Below are 22,812 nucleotides of genomic sequence, written 5' to 3' on the forward strand. Positions count from 1 at the left end.
TTGGATTTTCCATCAAGTTAATCTTTGCATTAAGGGGAAGGGTAAATTTCCAGCTGACAATATTATAGTGACACCAAGTGGCTTTTTATGGTACAATGAGTGATCTTTTAGGCTTAATGATGAGCACAACCAGGCCACAATTTGGGGTTGCGATTTCTTGTGTATTTGTGCCCAAAGACACAGGTGTAGGCCATTCAGCCCCTCGAGCCTGTTCCACATTTCAATCAGAACATGACTGGTCTGTCCCTCAACCCATTCACCCACATTTGATCCAAATCCCTTAATACTTTTACCAAACAAAATTCTGTTGATTCAGTCACAAAAATTCCAATTAACCCAGCAAGCACAGCCTAATCTTTTGGGCAGGGTGTGGGGGTTTGGGAGGGGGGGGAGGGGTTGGTGGGGGGGCTGGGGACAAGTTCCAGTTTTCTATGACTCTTTTTGTGTAAACAAGTACTTCCTGATATCATTCCTAAATGGCCTAGCTCTAATTTTCAGATTACGCCTCCTCCCAGATCCCCTATCAGAGGAAGTAGTTTCTCTGTATCTAGCTTATTGAATCCCTTTATCATTTCAAATATGTCAATTAGATCACAACTCAACCTTCTAAACTCAAACTTAAAGTCCTCATAATTTCACCCTTTAAGCCCTAAAGGCACATGTAATCGGGGTAAATATCTGCCATGAAAGATTGAGGAAACTCAGACACAGGTGTGTTATGCATGTAATTTTGCTAACCCCGAATTTCCATGATCTTGTATGCCTGTCTATTGATCCCTACGGTTGAATGTACTTCCGCTCATTAGCAAGCACGTGTCAAAGATATACAACTTGAATTTCTGAAATTACACAGGTTTAAAGTGGGGGTAAAATTGCACCCATAGTTTTAGGTGCAGCAGGTCACAAAGTCATCTTTCTGGTGTTTTATTGTGTGTTTTAATCAATTATTTTATCCGCACAAAAATTTGCCTTTACTATAATTCTTCCCCACTGCAGAATTCCTCTATCACCACAGTCTCTGTGTAGATGCTGATTAATGAGAAAATCTGGAGAATGTGCTGTCTAAAAATTGGTTGAGTCTCACAATTTGTGTACTCTTTGGAGGCAATGTCAAAACTCATGTGGAATGGGTTCTTGACTTGCAGCCATAACAAGTAAAAGGCAAGATGTCAGGAAATCATACAATTTTGGAAAAATGAACTGCTAATCTGTAAGGACTTGTACAAACCTCTTGGAAACTCATACAACTCGATAGCTTTACACATTTCCTTCACACTGCTGTGAGCTGTGAATGTGAACTCAACTGCTTCTTCCTTTGATGCTCAGAGCTGAAGTATCCCCTTTAAAATGGCACTATTTCACTAGTTCAGAATCAATTAGCTGTTTTTATATTTGAATGGATTTGCTGATTAGTAAATTGCTGATTTGTTAATTTAATGTGTGATACAGTTTACAAGATATTCCAAATCATAGTGCAAATCCAACTTTAAAATTAATGATATTTACTGGATGTAGTGTTTTGAGAATTGCATTGTGCATATTGTTCACTTGAGGCTACCTTGCACTAAAGGCCTGCTACCCAACCCAAACCTGACGGGACCTGATGACAATGTGTCGGGTTCGGGTCAGGTCAGGTTGCTCTTCCAGGTCCAGCTTTTGGGTTCGGGTCAGGTCGGACTGGGTCTGGGTCGGGCTGGGTCCGGGTCAGACACACACAGCAAGAATTGCATTTTGCTCTGCTGGTAAGTGTTAAAAGTAAAAAACCTACCTGAGCTGGGAGTCTGGGACGTCAAGGAGGGAAATTCTGAGTCTGCGCAGTGAGCGAGTGAGCGTCTCTATGACGTCATCACATTCATGCTGCAGCTTCCTGCAGATTTGGAGTCGCAAGGTAGGTAAAGTGAACATTCCAGTGGTCAGATTGGGCTCGGGTTGGGTCAGGTGCGGGGAAAAATGGAGGGATTTGGGCCGGGTCAGGCTCGAGTCCGATGTGGTTCTGTTGGGTTCGGGTTGGGTTTTTTTTTCGTGACCTGAGCAGGCTTTTACCATGCACACATGAGCCAGCAGAGGAAGCCAAAAGAGAAAGTGAAAGTAAAACAGAATAAAGAAGACTCCATTATGTTCAACACCATACTGTCTCTGTATCAATCTTTGCCTCATATTTCTTATTGAATGTGGCTAAACCTCACTCCAGCCCTGAAAACATCACACTGGATATACAAATTTCTCTTAGCTTTTTATAGGTGTACAGGTTAAAGGAACAACAGCATAGTCCAAGTCTAAGTAATACACATTTAATTATATAGACCTCCCCATGAGGGTCCAATAGACATTCACTAATAGAATGTTGTTATTTCTGTGCATTCAATTCAAAATCCTCTAGTTATCTCTGCCACATAACTGTTGGTTAACATTATTATGAAAGAATCATGCAAACATCTTACAAGCATCGCTTTTGTACAATTTGATGCCCCGAGGAAAATCCAATACACATTATAAGTAGATAAACTATTTAATAACCTTTCACAGGTGACAATAGATGGTTCACTATAACAAAATAATTTATACAAATAATCTGAACATTCAAAACAGCAGTCACGGAGTGGGAGGTGAAGACTACTTGCTTTGAGTTCCCTCTCAATACATGGCCTGATTTTAACTCTGTCTAAGTGGATGGGTTTTGAATGAGTTGGACCCAGAATGCTGTTGTGAGGAGGCAGCGAGTGGAGGCTAGGTGCTCCGTCAGAGGGAAAGTCACTTGGTTACTCTCAGAAAGCAGTGTTGATGGAAGCCTACCAGTCAATTTCCTTTTTGGCTTCTTATTTGGTGTGTAATGCAGGACATTGTAGATGGGAATCAGAGCAAAACTAAACTCACTTTGACACAAATTTATGGCACAGTTACAAAACACATGTTGGATTCAATGATGTCATCCTTTCCACAGTGTTCTACAATGCAATTAATGTGTTAACAGTTTGACAAGGTGCTGCACATGAGACTATTGGGGAAGACTCAGTGGTATGATATTTGGGTCAATACAACAAGTTGATTAAAAATTAGTTAAAAAGGGGAAACAGAGAATAGGAGTTATTGTCAGTTTTTCAGAGTGGTTGGAAGTGGGTCACAGTTTTCCACAGGTTCTGTTTTGGGACTGCTTCTTTGCACTGTATACATCAATGATTTAGATATTGTGCTATAGGGGATGGTGTTCAAATTTGCAAACAATATTAAAATGGGGGAACAAAGAAAATAATTCTAAGGGCCAAAAGAAGCTTCATGGGGATATTGATAAAGAAAAAAAGACCCAACAATTATACAGTGCCTTTCACAACCTCCGGACACCCCAAAACGCTTCAAGCCTATTAAGTACTTTTGAAGTGCAGTCAAGTGTTGTAATGTAGGAAAATGTGACAGCAAATGTCCCAAAACCAGCAATGAGATAATGACCAGATTACCTTTTCTTAGTGACGTTAGTTGAGGGATAAATATTGACTAGGACACCAAGGAGAACTCCCCTCCTTTTATTCAAATATTTTCATGGGATCTTTGAGGTCCACCTGAAAGAGTGCCTCATCCAAAACTTATAACATGCAGTATTCCATCAGTACTAATGCTCCCTCTAAGCCCCATGGGGGCACAGCTGCGCAGCAATCGGGAATGTGCCGCGCAAGGAACAAACAGGCCACGCACAAGCAAGCTCCCCTTAAAATGCACGCATGCACAACAACATGTCAATCTTAAAGGGACCGCGCAGTGCAACAAGCCAACCACACACAGCAAACAGAAATTAGAGAGGTCATTGCTCAGTACTGCTGCAAAAATAGTGGAATGCACAAAAAGGTAACAGAAGGAACTCAATGTCAGTAAATATGCTGTGGTACATATTGGAAAAAAAAGTAATAATTATATTTTGAATGGAGGAAATCTAGGTTTGGGCTCCACTTTGACGGAATAGAGAGGGTGCAGTGCAGATTGACGAAGATGCTACTCAGTATTAGGAATTACAAATATGTCGAAAGACATGAAAATTGGTGTCTGTTTTTGTTAGATCAGAGGAGATTAAAGTGTAATTTGATAGAACTTTTAAAATCATGGTATAGGGTTTATATGAACAGGCTGTTTGCAATGGTGAAGTGGTCTAGAAGAAGTGGACATAGATGCAAGATTAAATGTAAGAGATTTAGGACAGAGAGAAAGAGAAAGGTTTTCCTTTAAAAACAGAAAGTCGTGAAGTGTACACTACCAGAGTTAATGACTGAAGGAGAGATCATGTCAACATTTAAGAATACTTTCGATTGGTGGTTGAAGGAAAGCGAAATAAAGGGATATGGGAATAGAGTGGACACATGGGTATTAGGCCTACAGTAATAAAAGCAAAATACTGCAGATGCTGGAAATCTGAAATGAAAACAAAATGCTGGAAATACTCAGCAGGTCTGGCAGCATCTGTGGAGTGAGAAACAGGTTTAATGTTTCAGGTTAGTGACCTTTCATCAGAACTCTGATGAAAGGTCACAGATCTGAAACGTTAACTCTGTTTGTCTCTCCACAATGCTGCCAGACCTGCTGAGTATTGCCAGCACTTTGTTTTCATTATTAGGACTAGCAGTCATGTGCAGGGTAAACACCAACAAGGTTTCTACATATTTTATATTTTCAATGAAAACGATACAGTCAAACTATCCTCTAAATTTTGGGGGAAGGTATTTATTCTAAGCAAGTCATGGAACAAAATCATAAATTTGTTCTTCATAAAGAGTGTCATAATTCCTACCCTGGACTTTGTGGAGTCTTGCAATAGGAACAATAGTAATGTCATTTCATTCTGCTTTTGGTTATCCATGAGAAAAGCTCAGGATCACGCTTGCAGACTGAACAGAGATGTTCCACAAAGTGGTTACCCACTCTGCATTTGGTCTCCGCAATGTAGAGCAGACTGCATCGTGAGCAGCCAATACAATGTACTAAATTAAAAGCTTGTACTTCTTTCAATTTAGTATACTCTATTCACTGCTCAAGATGCAGTCTCCTCTACACAGCGGAGACCAAATACAGATTGGGTGATTGCTTTGCAGAACACTTCCATTTCATGTGACCTCCCCCAAGCTTCATGTTGCTTGTCATTTTAATTCTCCACCCCACTCCCACTCTGACCTCTCTGTCCTCAGCCTCCTACACTGTTCCAGTGTAACTCAATGTAAGCTTAAGGAACAGCACCTCATCTTTCGATTAAGAGCCTGACAGCCTACTAGACTCAACACTGAGTTTGACAATTTCAGATCATATCCTCTGCTCCCATTTTTTCTGATGGCAGCCATTGGTGATGAGTCTGTTATTCCCATTTATACTTCCTCTAGACCCATCTCTTGTTTCTTTACTTGTCCCATTATCATCTTTTGTCTGGTACAATCATCCCTTTCTTCATTTAATTTCTCCTGCCTTTCCCCATCCCCCCTTTCCCTGTCTCTTACTTCCTTAAAACCTGTTGGATCCAGTTCTGCCCAATGTTACCTCTAATTTTTCTTTGTTGTGCCTGGATTGTTCATTGCACTGTGCGGTCCCTATACGATTGCTGCTCAGCTGCACATGTGCACATCTTGAACATGGCCAGTTTGCAGCACTGCATGGTATGTTCTGATTGCTGCACTTCCATGCACCGTGCAGCTTAGAGGGAACATTAGTTCTGACTAAAGGTCATCAACCTGAAACGTTGGGCTGAATTTTATGGGCCCCATAGGGACGGGACGGAGGCAGGGGGCCCAAATAATTGCGTGATAAGGCAGGGGGTGGAGTGCCTGTCACCTTCCAGGTGCCTTCCAATTTAATCCAGGGTAGGGAAGGCTGAGAATGGCCTTCCTGCCCCAGGAAAATTGAGGCCCTTAAGTGGCCATCTCCACCTCAATTTAATGGAGGACGGAGGGGCCCGCCGCTGCATGGAGATGCTGCCAGGTAAAGCGGCCTCCTAGCTGGGCCAGGGACGGTAGCTCCTTTTGGGACAATCCAGGGCCCTTGGTGGGCCCCCCAGGTGGCGATTGCCGCCTCCTCCCAGGAAGACTCCCGCCCTCAGCAAACCTCCCCCCGCCCCCTGCCAACGTGTCGTCGGGGTGCCGGTGACCCCAACCCCACTTACCTCTCCCGGGGCTTTTTCCCCCCTTTGACACTGCAGGGCCACCTGTGGCCGTGGCTGTGGCCACTGCTCCCGGTACTGCAGAGCAGCTGGCTTTCTGATTGACGGCAGCTCTTGGAGGCAGGAGCTCGTGCCTTAAAAGGACAGCGTCCCCAATGGCAGGTAGTTAATTGTCTACCAACCATGGAATTACATGGGGTCCGACGGAAGGCCAAGGCAGCACCTCCCCTCAACTAGCAGCACACCTCCAGGACCCTCGTTGCCAGAATAAAATTCAGCCTATTAACTCTGTTTCTCTCTCCACAGATGCTGCTTGACTTCTTAAGTATGTCCAGCATTTTCTGTTTTAATTGACTTGTTTGATGTATCTGTGCACTATGAAGTGACTGAATTTGAACTGACTACACTTAAGAAGGAAATTAGGAGGGCAAAAAGAGGCCATGAGATTTCCCTGGCAGATAAGATAAAGGAGAATCCTAAAAGATTCTATGAGTATATTAAGAGTAACAGGGTAGTTAGGGAGAGAGTAGGTCCCCTTAAGGATCAGTGTGGCAATCTATGTGTGGAGCCACGGGAAATGAGCGAGGTCTTAAATGAATATTTTTCGTCCGTATTTACCGTGGAGAAGGTCATGGAAGCTAGTGAGTTTAAGGGAAGGAACACCGATATTCTGGAGCATATCAACATTACAAAGGAAGAGGTGTTGGAGGTTTTGAAGCGCATTAAGGTGGATAAATCCGCAGGGCCTGACCAGGTGTATCCTAGGATGCTATGGGAAGCAAGGGAGGAGATTGCTGGGGCCCTGGCAGAGATTTTTGTATCATCGTAAGCCACGAGTGAGGTACCGGAAGACTGGAGGATAGCTAATGTTGTGCCTTTATTTAAGAAGGGCAGCAGGGATAAGGCAGGGAACTACAGGCCGGTAAGCCTTACATCAGTGGTGGGAAAGTTATTGGAAGGGATTCTGAGAGACAGGATTTATATGCATCTGGAAAGGCATGGTCTGATTATGGATAGTCAGCATGGCTTTGTGCGTGGGAAATCATGTCTCACGAATTAGATTGAGTTTTTTGAGGAGGTGACCAAGAGGATTGACGAGGGCAGGGCGATGGACATTGTCTACATGGACTTTAGCAAGGCCTTTGACAAGGTCCCGCATGGTAGGCTGGTCCAGAAGGTTCGAACACATGGGATCCAGGGTGAGCTAGCAAATTGGATACAAAATTGGCTTGGTGATAGGAGGCAGAGAGTGGTAGTGGAGGGTTGTTTTTCAGATTGGAGGCCAGTGACCAGTGGTGTGCTGCAGGGATCGGTGCTGGGCCCTCTGTTGTTTGTCATATATATTAATGACTTGGATGTGAATGTAAGGGGCATGATTAGTAAGTTTGCAGATGACACCAAAATTGGTGGTATAGTGGACAGTGAAGAAGGTTGTCTAAGGTTACAACAGGATTTAGATCAACTGGGAAAGTGGGCAAGGGATTGGCAAATGGAATTTAAATGCAGACAAGTGTGAAGTGATGCATTTTGGGAAGTTAAACCAGGGCAGGACATATACAGTGAATGGCAGGGCCCTGGGGAGTGTTGTTGAGCAGAGAGACCTTGGGGCGCAAGTACATAGTTCCCTGAAAGTGACAACACAGGTAGACAGGGTGGTGAAGAAGGCGTATGGCATGCTTGCCTTCATTGGCCGAGGCATTGAGTACAAGAGTTGGGACATCAGGTTACAGTTGTAGATAACGTTGGTTAGGCCGCATTTGGAGTACTGTGTGCAGTTCTGGTTGCCGCACTACAGGAAAGATGTGATTAAGCTCGAGAGGGTACAGAAAAGATTCACAAGGATGTTGCCTGGTTTGGAGGGCTTGAGTTATAAAGAGAGATTGGATAGGCTGGGTCTGTTTTCCCTGGAGCGAAGGAGGCTGAGAGGGGACATGATAGAGGTATATAAAATCATGAGAGGCATGGATAGGGTAGATAGCCAGAGTCTGTACCCCATGGTAGGAGTGACTAAAACTGGAGGGCATAGATTTAAGGTGAGAGGGAGGAGGTTTAAAGGGGATCAAAGGGGTAAACTTTTCACACAAAGAATAGTGGGTATCTGGAATGAGCTTCCTGAGGAGGTGGTGGAGGCAGGAACAATAGCGACTTTTAAGAGGCATCTGGACAGATACTTGAATGAGCAAGGCATAGGAGGATATGGAATTAATGCAGGCAGGTGGGATTAGTATAGATAGGCATTATGGTCGGCATGGACGCGATGGGTCGAAGGGCCTGTTTCTATGCTGTACAACTCTATAACTCTATGACTAATTTGCTGATGTCCCCTGCGATAGCTTGGAATGAACCTAAGATATAGAGATTCAGGGCTCCTAAAGCCGTAATCACTGATGGCAATGTTATCCTGATAATGTAAGTTGTCTGCCAGTCCAGTTCCAGCACAACGCCATCACTGTCACTTGAGAAAGTATGCCTGCACATGTAGTTACTTTCTAAGGACATTGCCAGGTGGCAATGCCAGGAACTGCAGACACAGCCGCCTGGCTAATGGAAGGTGCAGACAGTGTTGCGTGCTTCCTTTTATCCTTTTTTTCATTCTCCAAAAACACAAAAAGAAATGAATCCTCTAGATCTTGCCATAGTTAGATATTTAGTTGTTGAAAACAAATACCTTGCAGCAAAAAATGTAAACAAATAAATGAGTAAAAGAAAATTGTACAACAAAATAATTGCTACTGCAGTTTTCAAAGTTCCAAACTTGAAGTTCAAAGTTAAATATGCTTCAATAAAAAATCCAATTAAAAAACCCTTCATAACTGACATTAGAAGGCCACTATACGTCTGACTTCCTTTGCCCAATTTATACAGGCAAGCTGCACACAGTTGAACACACCTTTCAAAAAATTGGGGACTCATTAAAATACACTTGCCATTGATTTTAGTACTTAAATGAAGATCTTAGCAACTGGAAGAATGCGTAATTTGTGAACTGGGTGTGAAACATACGAATAGTTCTCCTCAACCAATTTCCCAAGTCCGCAAGCTAGAAAATATGTCCTGAAGTGCAGCATGCTCCATTATACTTCGGGCAATTGTTTTACTTCCATGAGATTTTTTATGATAACTCAGTTTCTGTGTTGGTGTAAGGCATTTATGCAAAAATAGTGATATATCTGTGGTTTTACATTGCTAATTTGAGGGTGCTTCGAGGTTTGACAGATAGTGTGAGAATATCTCCAAGAGGTGCCTCTTTGGTTTCACACCCACCATAGTTTAACTGTAAGCAGTGGGAAACCAACTTTCTAAGTTTTAATGCAAAAGCAAAATACTGCAGATGCTGGAAATCTGATATAAAAACAGAAAATGCTGGAAATATTCAGCAGGTTACAGTCACAGACCTGAAACGTTAACTCTGTTTCTCTCTCCACAAATGCATATTTCCGGCACTTTCTGTTTTTGTTTCTAAGTTTCAATCGCAAAGTGGATTACCTTTACAGTTTTGAATGGTTGATTTGCCTCTTCATACTGCCCAATTATCAGTCGGCACTGGGAAGGGTGGGAGCAGAAAAGAGAGGAGGGACCCATTAAACTGAATCCCTGCTCACTTTTGCATACCAAGAATTTTCTGGTGCCCCGCCGCCGCCGAATGCCAGAATCACCCACCCAAATGGGGCAAATGCATTTATATGAGGCAGTGATGATATGGCGGCATCATTCATCCCCTATCCAGCTAATACTACTGGATATTAATGACAGCTGTATAAAATGGGTGTTCAACATAGATAGGTGCTAAGGAAAAGCTGAGATTCCCTAGTGTAGCTACTGTTTCTTTGCACTGTGTTTCCCCTTGTGCAAGTGTATGATGTGTGCCCTCTTAAACATTGTCTCATGTGACTCCTTGATGTTACGTAAATAACAGCAGACCATGAGCTGGCTGGCTACTGTTTTCCTCCAGAAGCCTATTGGTACTGACAAGGCCCTCATCTTACAACAAGTAGATCCTGAGATGAACCTGTTTTAGGCTACATCTTTTATGCTGCTACAAGGGTAGCCTGATCCTGCGTCCTCTCTATCACATTTGTAGACATCTGAGGAGGTTGGTAGGCAGGTACGTGTGCTGATATCGTGAGAATTGGCAGCATAATTTGAGAGCATTCCTGTCCTGCCATGAGTACTGGGGACCGGTTCTGTATGAACACAGTTTGGTGGGAAACTCTGGCCTCTTGTGCATCCCTGATTTTAATCACTCCACCATTAGTGGCCGTGCCTTCAGTAGTCCAAGCCCCAAGCTCTGCAATACTCTCTCTAAACCTCTCTGCCCCTCCACCTCGCTTTCCTCCTTTAAGACCCTCCTATAATCAATTACAGCTCTGAGGAGGGATGATATGTTAAATGAATTATCAAATGAGGCCATATGGGTTGATCTCCAAAATAAAAAAGGGGCAACCACACTACTAGGAGTGTACTATAGACCCCCAAATAGTGAGAGGGAGATAGAAGAACAAATATGTAGGCAAATTTCAGAGTGCAAAAACAATAGGGCAAAAATAGTTGGGGATTTCAACTACCCTAATATCAATGCGATACAAACAGTGTGAAGGGCACAGAGGGCATAAAATTCTTGAACTGCATTCAAGAGAACTTTTTTAGCCAGCACGTAACAAGCCGAATGAGAGGGGGTGCAATTCTAGATTTAGTCTTAGGAAATGAAGCTGGGCAAGTGGATGAAGTAGCAGTGGGTGACCATTTTGGAGATAGTGACCATAACACAGTTAGATTTAGCATTATTATGGAAATCGACAAGGATAGAACAGGAGTAAAAGTTCTAAATTGGGGGATGGTAAATTTTATGAAGCTGAGAGGTGATCTGGCAAAAGTGGACTGGATACAGCTACTTGAAGGAAAATCAATGGCAAACCAGTGGGAGGCATTCAAAAGTGAGATTCTACTGGCACAGTGTAGACATGTTCCCATAAAGAAAACGGGTGGCATGGCCAAATCTAGAGCCCTCTGGTTATCTGGAAGCTTACAGGGTAAGATAGTAGAAAAAGAAAGCTTATGACAGTCAGAAAAAACTTAATACTTCAGAAAGCCTAGAGGAGTTTAGAAAGTGCGCGTGTGAAGTAAAAAAGGTAATTAGGAAAGCAAAGAGAGGATATGAAAAATTATTGGCAGATAAAATCAAGGAAAACCCAAAGATGTTTTATCAGTACATTAAGAGCAAGAGGCTAACTAAGGAAAGGGTAGGGCCTATCAGGGATGTACAAGATCACTTATGCGTGGATGTAGAAGATATGGGCAGGGTTCTTAATGAGTACTTTGTCTCTGTCTTCACAAAGGAGAGGGATGGTGCAGACACTGTAGTTAAAAAGGAGTGTGAAATATTAGATATGATAAGCATAATGAGAGAGGAAGTATTAGAGGGTCTGACATCCTTGAAAGTGGATAAATCACCAGCACCCAGATGGACTTTACCCAGGCTGTTAAAGGAAGACAGGGAGGAAATAGTGGATGCTCTGAGGATCATCTTCAAATCCTCACTAGATACAGGTGAGGTACCAGAGGATTGGAGGTCTGCAAACATTGTCAAAATCAATCCTGAGAGATAGGATAAACTATCCCTTAGAAATGCATGGATTAATCAGGGATAGTCAGCATGGATTTTGTTGAAGGAAGGTCATGTCTTACTAACTTAATTGAATTTTTTGAGGAAGTAACAAGGAAGATTGATGCGGGTAGTGCAGTGGATGTTGTCTATATGGATTTCAGAAAGGCACTTGACAAGGTCCCACATGGTAGATGGGTCAGAAAAGTAAAAGCCCATGGGATACAGGGGAATGTGGTGAGTTGGATCCAAAATTGGCTCAGTGACAGGAAACACAGGGTAATGGTTGATGGATGTTTTTGAGAATGGAAGGTGGTTTCCAGTGGTGTTCCACAGGGCTCAATGTTGGGTCCCTTGCTGTTTGTGGTATATATTAATGAATTGAACTCAAATGTGGGAGGCATGATCGGAAAATTTGCAGATGACACAAAAATTGGCAGTACAGTTGATAGTGAAGAGGATAGTCGTAGACTCCATTAAGATATCAATGGTTTGGTTGAGTGGGCGGAAAAGTGGCAAATGGAATTCAATCTGAAGAAGTGTGAGGTAATGCATTTGGGAAGGGCAAACAAAGCGAGGGAATACACAATAAACAAGAGGATATTGAGAAGGGTAGAGGAAGTGAAAGAGCTTGGAGTGCATGTCCACAGGTCCCTGAAGGTGGTAGGACAGGTAGATAATGTGGTGACGAAAGCATATGGAATGCTTTCCTTTATTGGCCGAGGCATTGAATTCAAAAGCAGGGATGTGATGCTGGAACTGGATAAACGCTGGTTAGGCCACAGCTGGAGTATTGCATACAGTTCTGGTCACCACATTACAGGAAGGACAAAATTGCTCTGGAGAGAGTACAGAGGAGATTTACAAGAATGTTGCCAGGGCTTGAAAATTACAGCTATGAGAAAATATTGGATAGACTAGGGTTATTATCTTTAGAACAGAGGAGGCTGACGGGTGAATTAATTGAGGTGTATAAAACTATGAGGGGCCTGTTTCCCCTAGTGGAGAGGTCAGTTACCTGGTGGCACAGATTAAAGGTGATTGGTAGAAAAATTAGAGGGGACATATGGAAAAGCTCTTTCACCCAGAGGGTGGTGGGTGTCTGGAATTCAATGCCTGGATCAGTGGTGGAGGCAGAAACCCTCAACTGTTTTGAAAGGTACCTGGGACATGCACCTGAAGTGCTGTAACCTGCAAGGCTACGGGTCAGGTCCTGGAAGGTGGGATTAGATTGGGCAGCTAGTTTTTTCAGCCGGCGCAGGCACCATGGGCTGAATGGCCTCTTTCTGTGCCGTATCTTTTCTATGGTTCTATGGTTCTAAAACCTACATCTTTGTTCAAGCTTTTGGTCATCTGACCTAACAACTCCTTTTGTGGCTTGGAGTCATACTTTCTTTTATAATGTTCCTGTAAAGCACCTTGGGACATTTTATTATGTTAAAGGCGCTATAGTAATATAAGTTGTTGTTGAAAGCAGATAAATGTTGCCAATCAGTGCAGTAAAGCTGCTAGAGATGGTTGTCTGCAACCAGTCACTGAGCCTGCTGAAGCCTGAAGAGACAGCCCACTTCACTCTGGCACCCAAAGTCTCTATGGCAGCCATCTGGCCATTCAGGGGAATCTTTGACCATCCTATCCTTGACCATCTCGATTGTGGAGGCCTCCGATGGTGATCAAACTTGAGCTTTACACACTCCGAGAGGACTGCAAGGCTAGTGTGTACCACCCAAAGATGCTGCCATATTGCAAGGGTTAATCTGTTGTGTTTCTAAATTTGCAGCATTCTGCAGGTGCAGTCAGTGAAAGCATTTATTGTCACATAACTGGCTAAAGAGCTTTAATACCCTTGAATTAGAGTACAGTACATATCATTGGTAACTCAATCGTCACCCTATTGACCACCTTAAACATTCACTCCCTCCACCATTGGTGCAATGTGACTGCAGTGTGTACCAGATGCACTGCAGCAACTTACAAAGGTTTCTTCAAAAGCACCTTCCAAACCTGTGACTTCCAACACCCAGAAGGACAAAGCCAGCAGATGCAAGGGAACAGCAACAAGCTGCATGTTCCCCTTCAAGTCTCACATCATCCTGACTTGGAAATAAATTGCTGTTTGTTCATAGTCGCTGGGCCAAAATCCTGGAACTCCTGAGCTAACAGCACTGTGGGTGTACATACACCACACATGGTTCAACAAGGCGGCTCACCACCAATTTCTCAAGGGCATTTAGGATGGACAAGAAATGCTGACCTTGCCATAGATGCCAACATCCTATGCAAGAATAAACAGACAAATAGTTGCTTTTCTCTCCATTATAAGGAAACTTGAGATGCCTCATGAATACGGTCTTGGGCATGGGCTTGACGTTGAGAGTGATGACCCTGCCTCACTAAGGAACCTTTTAATCCCTCATAGACCACCCCTCAACTAGGTGACATGGAACCAGCCCAGTTCTGTACTCCAGCAGGTTCCACACCCCTGGGCAGGGGAATGCCCATTTTTAGTTAACTGTAACATAAAAAGAAAACTGGTTTACCAATAAAACAACTGCGTAGTGAATTTGTGACTGAAATCCTACTTCTCTTTATTCTGTTAAGCAGAGAAATCCCCGGAGGCATGCAATGAAACCTGAGCCAAGCTGAGCTGGGAAATGACTGTGCGATTACAGAAAGTGAAACTTCGCCTCACGTTGGTGCCTTTATTGCACCAAGACAGAACTTATGATAATGTTTCTTTGAAGTCGGCTGGACGGGATGCTTCGAAGTGGATTTCTGAGTCTTACTTTGTCTCTGTGCCTGTGTTGTGTGCCCCGGGATAGTCTGGGGTTGTCAGCACTTCTTCAGAAGAGCAACTCAAGGGGATCCAGTGAGAATGTCCTGAATACAAGTTAGTGAAATGTGTTTCTTGACTTGTTTGGGTTTAGGGTTTTTTTTGCTGTTATGTTCTGTTCTGTATGTGAAGTGTTGGGCGATGCATTTTTTTTTGTGCTTTCACTGACAACTTCTGGGGTATTATAATAATAATAAGAGAAAACAGACGGTCTCTTTTACATAAATTAAAAAGTAAACAGTATCTGCTGATGCACAGAGTGGTATTGAAAGAAGTACATCATGATAGAGGGCCAAACGTTGGGAATTTGATGAGACTGGGAATTCTCTGGTAAATATTGGTGAGCATATCTCAAACTGAAATTTAGTTTAACATTTGAATTTTAATTAGAACTTTAAAAACTGTAATAGAAACTGTAAGCTCGTAAACAGAAATTGCCTGTCAGTGACAGTCAACTGCGAATCGGCTGTAAGTGATTGCCTGAAGAGGTGCGAATTACTGTGTGGAGGAATGTGAGTCAGCAGTTGTAACTTGTGGTGTGGCTCAAAAAGATGTATAAAGTAAACAGTACCTGCAGACGCACAGAGTGGATCTGAAAGGAGTGCATTAAAAATAAAGTGCAAAAGGAGGCAGTAAGTTTTACATTTTTTGTCTGGTGTTTTACTGCTTAGTACAAGTTAGTGTGTAGAAAGAAATAAAAGGTAGATATAAATAATATAAATAATCTAGACTAAAGTATGGCAGAGCAGGCTGTGTGTCTGAACTGCACGATGTGGGAGTTTCTGGACAGAGACTGTCCTGAGCAAACACATCTGTAGTCGATGTCTCCATTTCAAATCTCTCTGAATCAGAGTTATTGAGCTGGATTGTGAGTTGGAGACAGTCCAACACACAAGGGAGGGGCAGCAGCATCTGGACGGTTGGCTACAAACATCGGTCACACCTTACAAAGAGGTGCAGGTTCAGAATGGGGTTGGTGCGACTGATAGCGTGCAGAGAAAGGGGAATGCAGGTGATCTAGAGAACGAGGATCCACAGAAACTGATCCGATCCAGCAGGTACAGTGTACTTGCTACACGTGGAGATGAGACTGTTGGAAGGACAACCAGTATGTGGATCATGATATCTTGGAGTAGGAAGCTGTCCAAAGTGAGGAGGAGAAGAGGGGAAGTGTAATGTGATAGTTAGAACAAAGAACAAAGAACAGTACAGAACAGGAACAGGCCATTTGGCCCTCCAAGCCTGCGCCGATCATGATGCCTGTCTAAAATAAAACCTTCTGCACTTCTGGGGTCCATATCCCTCTATTCCCATCCTATTCATATATTTGTCAAGATGCCTCTTAAACGTCGCTATCGTACCTGCTTCCGCCACCTTCCCCGGCAGAAAGTTCCAGGCACTCACCACCCTCTGTGTAAAGAACTTGCCTCGCACATCCCCTCTAAACTTTGCCCCTCTCACCTTAAACCTATGTCCCCTAACAACTGACTCTTCCACCCTGAGAAAAAGCTTCTGACTATGCACTCTGTCCATGCCACTCATAACTTTGTAAACCTCTATCAGGTTGCCCCTCCACCTCCGTCGTTCCAGTGAAAGCGATCTGAGTTTATCCATAGCGAATACCCTCCAGACCAGGGAACATCCTAGTAAACCTCTTCTGTACCCTCTCCAAAGCCACCACATCCTTCTGGTAGTGTGGCGACCAGAATTGCATGCAATATTCCAAGCGTGGCCTAACTAAGGTTCTGTACAGCTGCAGCACAACTTGCCAATTTTATACTCAATGCCCCGACTGATGAAGGCAAGCATGTCATATCCCTTCTTGACTACCTTATCCACCTGCGTTGCCACTTTCAGTGATAGTTGTAGGGGATTCAATAATTAGAGGGACAGATAGCATTTATTGTAAGCAGGATCAAGAGTCCCACTTGGCACTAGGCCTCCCTGGTGCCATGGTGAGGGACATCTCAAACTGGCTTGAAAGTGTATTGGAGAGGAAGGGGGAGGTTCCAGTTGTTGTGATCCATGTTGGGACCAACAACACAGGGAAGAGTAGGCAAGAGGCCCTTTTTGGAGTACTAGAAACTAGGAGCTAAATAAAAGAGTAGAATCTCAAGAGTTATAATCTCTGAGTTATTACCCAAACCACATACAAATTGCTACAGGGAAAAGCAGACTAGGAAGGTGAACATGTGGTTGGTGTGAGAAAAAACGGTTATATTTCATAGGACACTGACGGCAATGCTGGCACAGAAAGGAATTGCACCATTGGGATGGGCACCACCTGAATCAGGCTGGGATTAGAGTCCTAGCAGAAAGCGAAAATAGGACAATCACAAGAACTTTAAATTAGTAAATGGGAGACATGGGTCAGTTGAGAAAGGAGGTATAAATAATAGTTCCAAAACAAATAAAAGGGAAGAGAATAGAGCAATAGTTTGAAATTGTGCTTTAGCCACTACAGATAAAGAGAAATCTGAATGATGTAAGATAATTAAAGCAGAAGAGAGAAGTTAAAAACACATGTGAGTAAAACATTAGACCAGAAGGACAGGTTAAGGAGTATGGTCCAAATAAACGTTCCTTATACAAATGCACAGAGTATAAGAAACACATTAAATGAATGGCAGATGCAGATTCATGTTGGAGGGTATGGTATTACTGAGACGTGGCTGCAAGGTGGTCAGAACCGAACACTAAATATACCAGGTTATAAGGCCTAAAGGAAAGATAGAGAATATGGTAGAAAGAGAGGAGTAGTCTTAGTGATTAAGGACGAAATCACTTCAATGATAAGAGAGGATATAATGAGAAGTAAGCAGGCAGTGGAAACTTTATGGGTACAATTAGGAAAAAGGATTTAAGACTGTAGTGGGAGTTGGGCATAGGCCTCCTGGTAGCAGCTACGAAGTGGTAGATTGTACAAATGCAGACCTTAGACAAGCATGTAGCAAAGGCAGAGTAGTTTTAATGTGGTATTTTAACTTTCATATAGATCGTGATAGCAGGCTTACATGTCAGTTAGTGAATCTCTTGAGTTTATTCAGAATAGTTTTCTGCAACAGTATGTCCTATAACCAACAAGAGGGCATCCTATATTAGATTTAATAATGAGTAACAAGACAAACAGTGCATGAACATTTATCTAATAGTGACCATAATATGGTCGAGGAAAGGGAGAAATGCAAAACAGCTACTAAGATTCTAGATACAGTTAAGGCTGACTTTGATACAATGAGACAGAGTCTGTCCACAGTAAACTGGGCAAATCTGATAATGGATAAAAAGACTGATGTTCAAAAAAGAATTTAATGTGATGCAGAACCAGTTTATACCACTAAAGTGTACTTGCCAAAAAAAAATTATGCTTCCATCCCAAGGATTTAAAGGAAGTAGGTGAGAACGTTGCCGATGCCCTAACTATAATCTTCCATAGTTCTTTCAATTTGGGAACCATTCCTTTAGATTACGCTATTTAAGGGAAGTCAGGGAATTATAGTTAGCCTAACATCTGTTATTGGGAAATTACTGGAGTGTATAATTAATGATAGGGTGGCTAAACACCTTGAAAATTTTCAGCTGATCAAAGAGAGCAAACATGGATTTGTAAAGGGTAGGCCATGCCTAATAAACCTAATTGAATTTTGTGTAGACTACAATGTGGACAGGGGAATGTTTATGGAGGTTTAAATGGACTTCTAGAAGGCATTTGATAAAGTCCATCATAACAGACTGTTAACTAAAGTGGAAGTCAATGGAACTGAAGGCAAATTATTGACATAGTTAGGAAATTGGCTGAGTGACAGCAGAGTAGGGACAATGGGCAGGTACATTAAAATGGCATGAACACATACAGAAAATAATCACAAAGGCTCCTGGAATGCTTGCCTTTATATTTAGAGGTCTTGAAGTCATGCTTTAGCTTTACAAAGCCCTGGTTAGACCACACCTGAAGATCAGATTTTTTCGAGTACTGAGCAGTTCTGGGCACCACACCTCAGGAAGGATATATTGGCCTTAGAGGGAGTGCAGCATAGGTTCACCAGAATGATATCGGGACTCCAAGGGTGAAATTACGAGGAGAGATTACACAAACTAGAGTTGTATTCCCTGAAATTTAGAAGGTTAGGGGGTCATTTGATGGAAGTTTTCAAGACGTTAAGGGGAAAAGACAGGTTAGATAGAGAGAAACTGGCTGGGATTTTACGATGGGCGGACGGGAGCTTCCGCCTCACCTGGGGATCCGTATCATACGGTTCCCTGGGCTTTAATTGTCCCAAGGCAGGACTTCCACCTCCTTGAGGGAGGAAGTCCCGCCTCATTGAGCTGCTGGCCAATCAGCAGGCCTGAAGCTCTTAGTCCCAGCAGCACCACCGGGAGCGGTGGCCACTGCTGGGACTGCAGCCCAGCCAATCGCAGAGGAAGACATGGAGCCAGGTGTTAAGGTACGTTTTTGTTGCTTCGCCAGGGGTAATTGGTTGGGCCCTGGCGAGGCAAGGGTGGGCGGTTGGGTGGAAGGAGGTCATGTTGGGTGCTGGGAGCGGTTGGGTAGTGGGGGTGGCCCTCCATCAGGCATAGGGTGCTCGATCATGAGGGTCCCTCACCCCCAGGACGGTCAGCAGCCACCTGGTTTTCCCAGGCAGCTTTTCCCGGATCTAGGACGCCCGCTTTCCACGCGTAAAATCCGAGCGAAGCCTTGATTGGCCTGGGGCGGGTGGGCCGTTTTACCACCCATCTACATAGAGGGTGGCGGAGGCAGGAGCAGGTCAGGAAAGCCTCCCGGAGCCTCCCGATCCATTTTACGCCACCCCCACCGCCCCCCCACCATCCCGCTCGTTGGGGTGGCGTAAAATTCCGGCCACTATTTCTGCTGGTTACGGGGTGCGGGGATTAGGACTAGGGGTCATGGTTTAAAAATTAGAGCCAGACCTTCAGGAGTGAAATTAGGAAACACTTCTACACACAAAGGCTGGTAGAAGTTTGGAACTCTATTATTTCTATTCTGAGACTGTCTGGGGGAGACTACCAGTCATATCCTGCCAATTTAAATACATACCTCTCATCCCTACTCTGTCTTCTACCTTGTAACCAATTCATTACTCATGAAAACAGGTTTCCTCCAATTCTGAATGAGATCATGGCTGCTCTGTGACCTAGCTCCATATACCCGCTTTCCCCCCAATATCCCGCTGTTGTCAGGTTCAGTGTCATACACAGAAGTCGACAATGGAAATTTGTACCAGTTGCAGAATTGTTCACTGATTTAATGTGTGGCAAAGATTCAGGGCATTCTGAAGGAAGGGTTACAGAATACATGACTCCATGATGCAAATGCAACAGACTAATTTAGAACACATTATAAGGCAACACTACAAGTATTATATGAAAAATTTAAAATGGCTTGAAGTATCCTGCAGGGCTGTTGCACCTGTTTTGATGAAGTAAACTGGAACAAACATTGATCCATTTATAGTTTCTAGAAGTCTAAGCACTTGGGACATCCTGACGAAGTAATAAGGTTCTATATAAATGCAAGATCTTTCTTACCAATCCTGGCTACTTTCCTCCTTTTGGTGAAATGATTGCTATGCAAATTATGCACAATTGGAGAAAATCAGCACTGGGTGGCCTCACAGCAACAGAAATTCAGAAACTTGCAGTATACCCATACAATCTGCTCATTTGCGTGAGTACAGAGCGGTTTCAGGTGGATGTCAATGTGAAAGCAGAAGCACAACTCGGGCTGAGCTTCTGACCTAATACCCAAGACTGCTGACACCTGGAATTGTGAAGCCAATGCCATCTCTAGTAAATAGTCTTCAGAAATTGATCTTCACACTGGCTTCCCTATAACTCCAGTCCTGTGTGAACCCATTTTAAGAACACTTAGGGAGTCCATTAGACCTCTCGACACTTTTTAAAATTATTGATCACACTTGTCACTAAGCTTAGCATCACCCACAGCAAGGTACAGCCAACAGCAAAACATCATTCAATCTGAGACTGGTATCTGTAGCATAACAATCTGACAGTAAAGCATTTTGGAACATAGAGTCTTTTATTTACAGCGCAGAAGGAGGCCATTTGACTCATCGAGTCCATGCCAGCACTCCATGGAGCTGTGCAGTCAGTCTCACTCCCCGGCTCCATCCCCATAGCCCTGCAAGTCTATTTCTCTCAGGTGGCCATCCAACTTCCTCTTGAAGTCATTGATTGTCTCCGCTTCCACCACCCTTGTGGGCAGCGAATTCCAGGTCATTACCACCCGCTGTGTAAAAAAGTGCTTCCTCATATTCCCCTGGCATCTTTTGCCACAAACTTCAATCTGTGTCCCCTAGTCCTTTTACCATTTATTAATGGGAACGGTATTTCCTGTCTAACTTATCTAAGCCTGTCATAATCTTATACACTTTTATTAAATCTCCCCTTAGTCTCTTTTGTTCTAAGGAGAACAGCCCCAGCTTTTCCAACCTAACCTTGTAACTAAAATCTTCCATCACTGGAACCATTCTGGTAAATCTCCTCTGCACCCTCAGATCCTTCCTGAAGTTTGGTGACCAGAACTGGATGCAATACTCCAGTTGGGGCCTAACCAGAGCTTTATTAAGTTTCAGCATAACTTCTCTGCTTTTGTACTCAAAGCCACTATTTGTAAAGCCCAAGATCTCATATGTTTTACTAACCACTCTCTCAATACGTCCTGCCACCTACAAAGATCTATGCACATGCACCCCCAAGTCCCTCTGTTCCTGCACACTCTTGACAGCTGTGCCATTAAGTATATATTGCTTCTCCCTATTCCTTCTGCCAAAATACATCACCTCACACTTGTCAGTATTAAATTCCATCTGCCGCCTCTCTGCACATTCTGCTAGCCTATCTATGTCCTGTTGCTGGTGGTTCATAACATCCTCACTGTTTGCCACACTTCCAAGTTTATTAATCAGTAAATTTTGAGATTCTACTCTGTATTCCAAGATCCAAGTCATTTATATATAGAAAATAAATTCATGGAATTTGCAACAGTATGCCATGTTAATTTACTAGAATATTACCCAGCCTTTGTCTGGAGATATTAAAAAATTAATAATGCAGCAAAACTTTGATGTCTCCAAAATAGCCAAATACCCATATAAATATCAGCAGGTCCTGCAAGTTTTCCATATTAGCCACAGGATAACAATATAATTGCTGACGAGGAACAGCATTTGGCCCATCTGAGTAGCAGGAAGTTCCTGTATTCCAGCATCTAATTATTTCATAAATGCATTTTCACCTCCACCAGAAAGTCTATTCCATATATCAACTATATTTTGGGTGAAGAAGAATTTCCTGCTTTCAGGCCTAAATACCATATAATCAGGGAGGTTGTCATACATCAAACATGATAATAAGTTACACTGTGTGTGGTGTGTAAACATGCATCAGATGTAAACCTATCTGAAATAAATCTATCAAATTCCACTAAAAGATAACATGGCCTGAATCATCACAGCTGCCCCTTTGGTTTAACAGTGTTAATGGTGTGGAAGGTGACCAAAAACATCTCCTGTCTTGTGGGTGATGGTTTTGATTTTGTGGGTGAGCCAATGATGTTCTGAATGAATATATCAGTGGTGTAAGTATTGGAAGTTGTGCATTTTACATTTATCCTCATGATTTCAGCTTGAATGCACAGAGGGTGCAGTGATGGATATGACCTGCAGATGGCAGCATCACTGTAGACTTGTAAAGGTTGGACGTGACTGAATGCTGTTACGAGAAAAATATGTAATACTCGCCTAACAAATTTATCTCTGCTATTTTAATGGAGACACCGATCAGTTTGGTTTAAATAAGTTAATGCTTCTGTTGAGATAACAAAGAGGAATTGATACATGATTACTAAGCTTTTATACATTGCCAACAATAATTTCTAGTCAAAGGTGTAATCTCATCAAAGTATATAAATTATAAAATGATAAAGCTTTACTGTGCCCAGAATATTAATCAAAATGTGCCAAAAAAAAACTAGGTCCAGAAGAAAGGTAATTAGTGCAAAATATATTTCAAACAGATATTAGAAAAAAACTACACAGAGAGTGTGAAATAGGAGAATCAGAATAATCTACCAGACAAGTCCATAGAATCCATGTCAAGCTAACTTGATTGAATTTTTTGAGGAGGTGACTAGATGTGTAGATGAGGGTAAAGCAGTTGATGTAGTCTACATGGACTTCAGTAAGGCTTTTGATAAGGCCCCACATGGGAGAT

At 42.9% G+C, this 22,812-nt stretch overlaps 1 protein-coding gene across 1 annotated transcript in view; it reads left to right on the forward strand.

Moving 5' to 3' along the window:
- The first annotated feature begins 14,407 nt into the window (after nucleotides 1-14,407).
- The window catches only part of LOC137361053 (interferon gamma receptor 1-like), a 70,820-nt gene continuing 62,415 nt past the window's right edge, over nucleotides 14,408-22,812 (forward strand). Inside the window, exon 1 of the mRNA XM_068026051.1 lies at nucleotides 14,408-14,616. Within this exon, the coding sequence (XP_067882152.1) occupies nucleotides 14,484-14,616 (133 nt within the window). The 5' untranslated portion in view covers nucleotides 14,408-14,483. The remainder of the gene's footprint in view (nucleotides 14,617-22,812) is intronic.

The sequence above is a fragment of the Heterodontus francisci genome, chromosome 3 (assembly GCF_036365525.1).
Source record: "Heterodontus francisci isolate sHetFra1 chromosome 3, sHetFra1.hap1, whole genome shotgun sequence".
Taxonomy (NCBI): Eukaryota; Metazoa; Chordata; class Chondrichthyes; order Heterodontiformes; family Heterodontidae; genus Heterodontus; species Heterodontus francisci.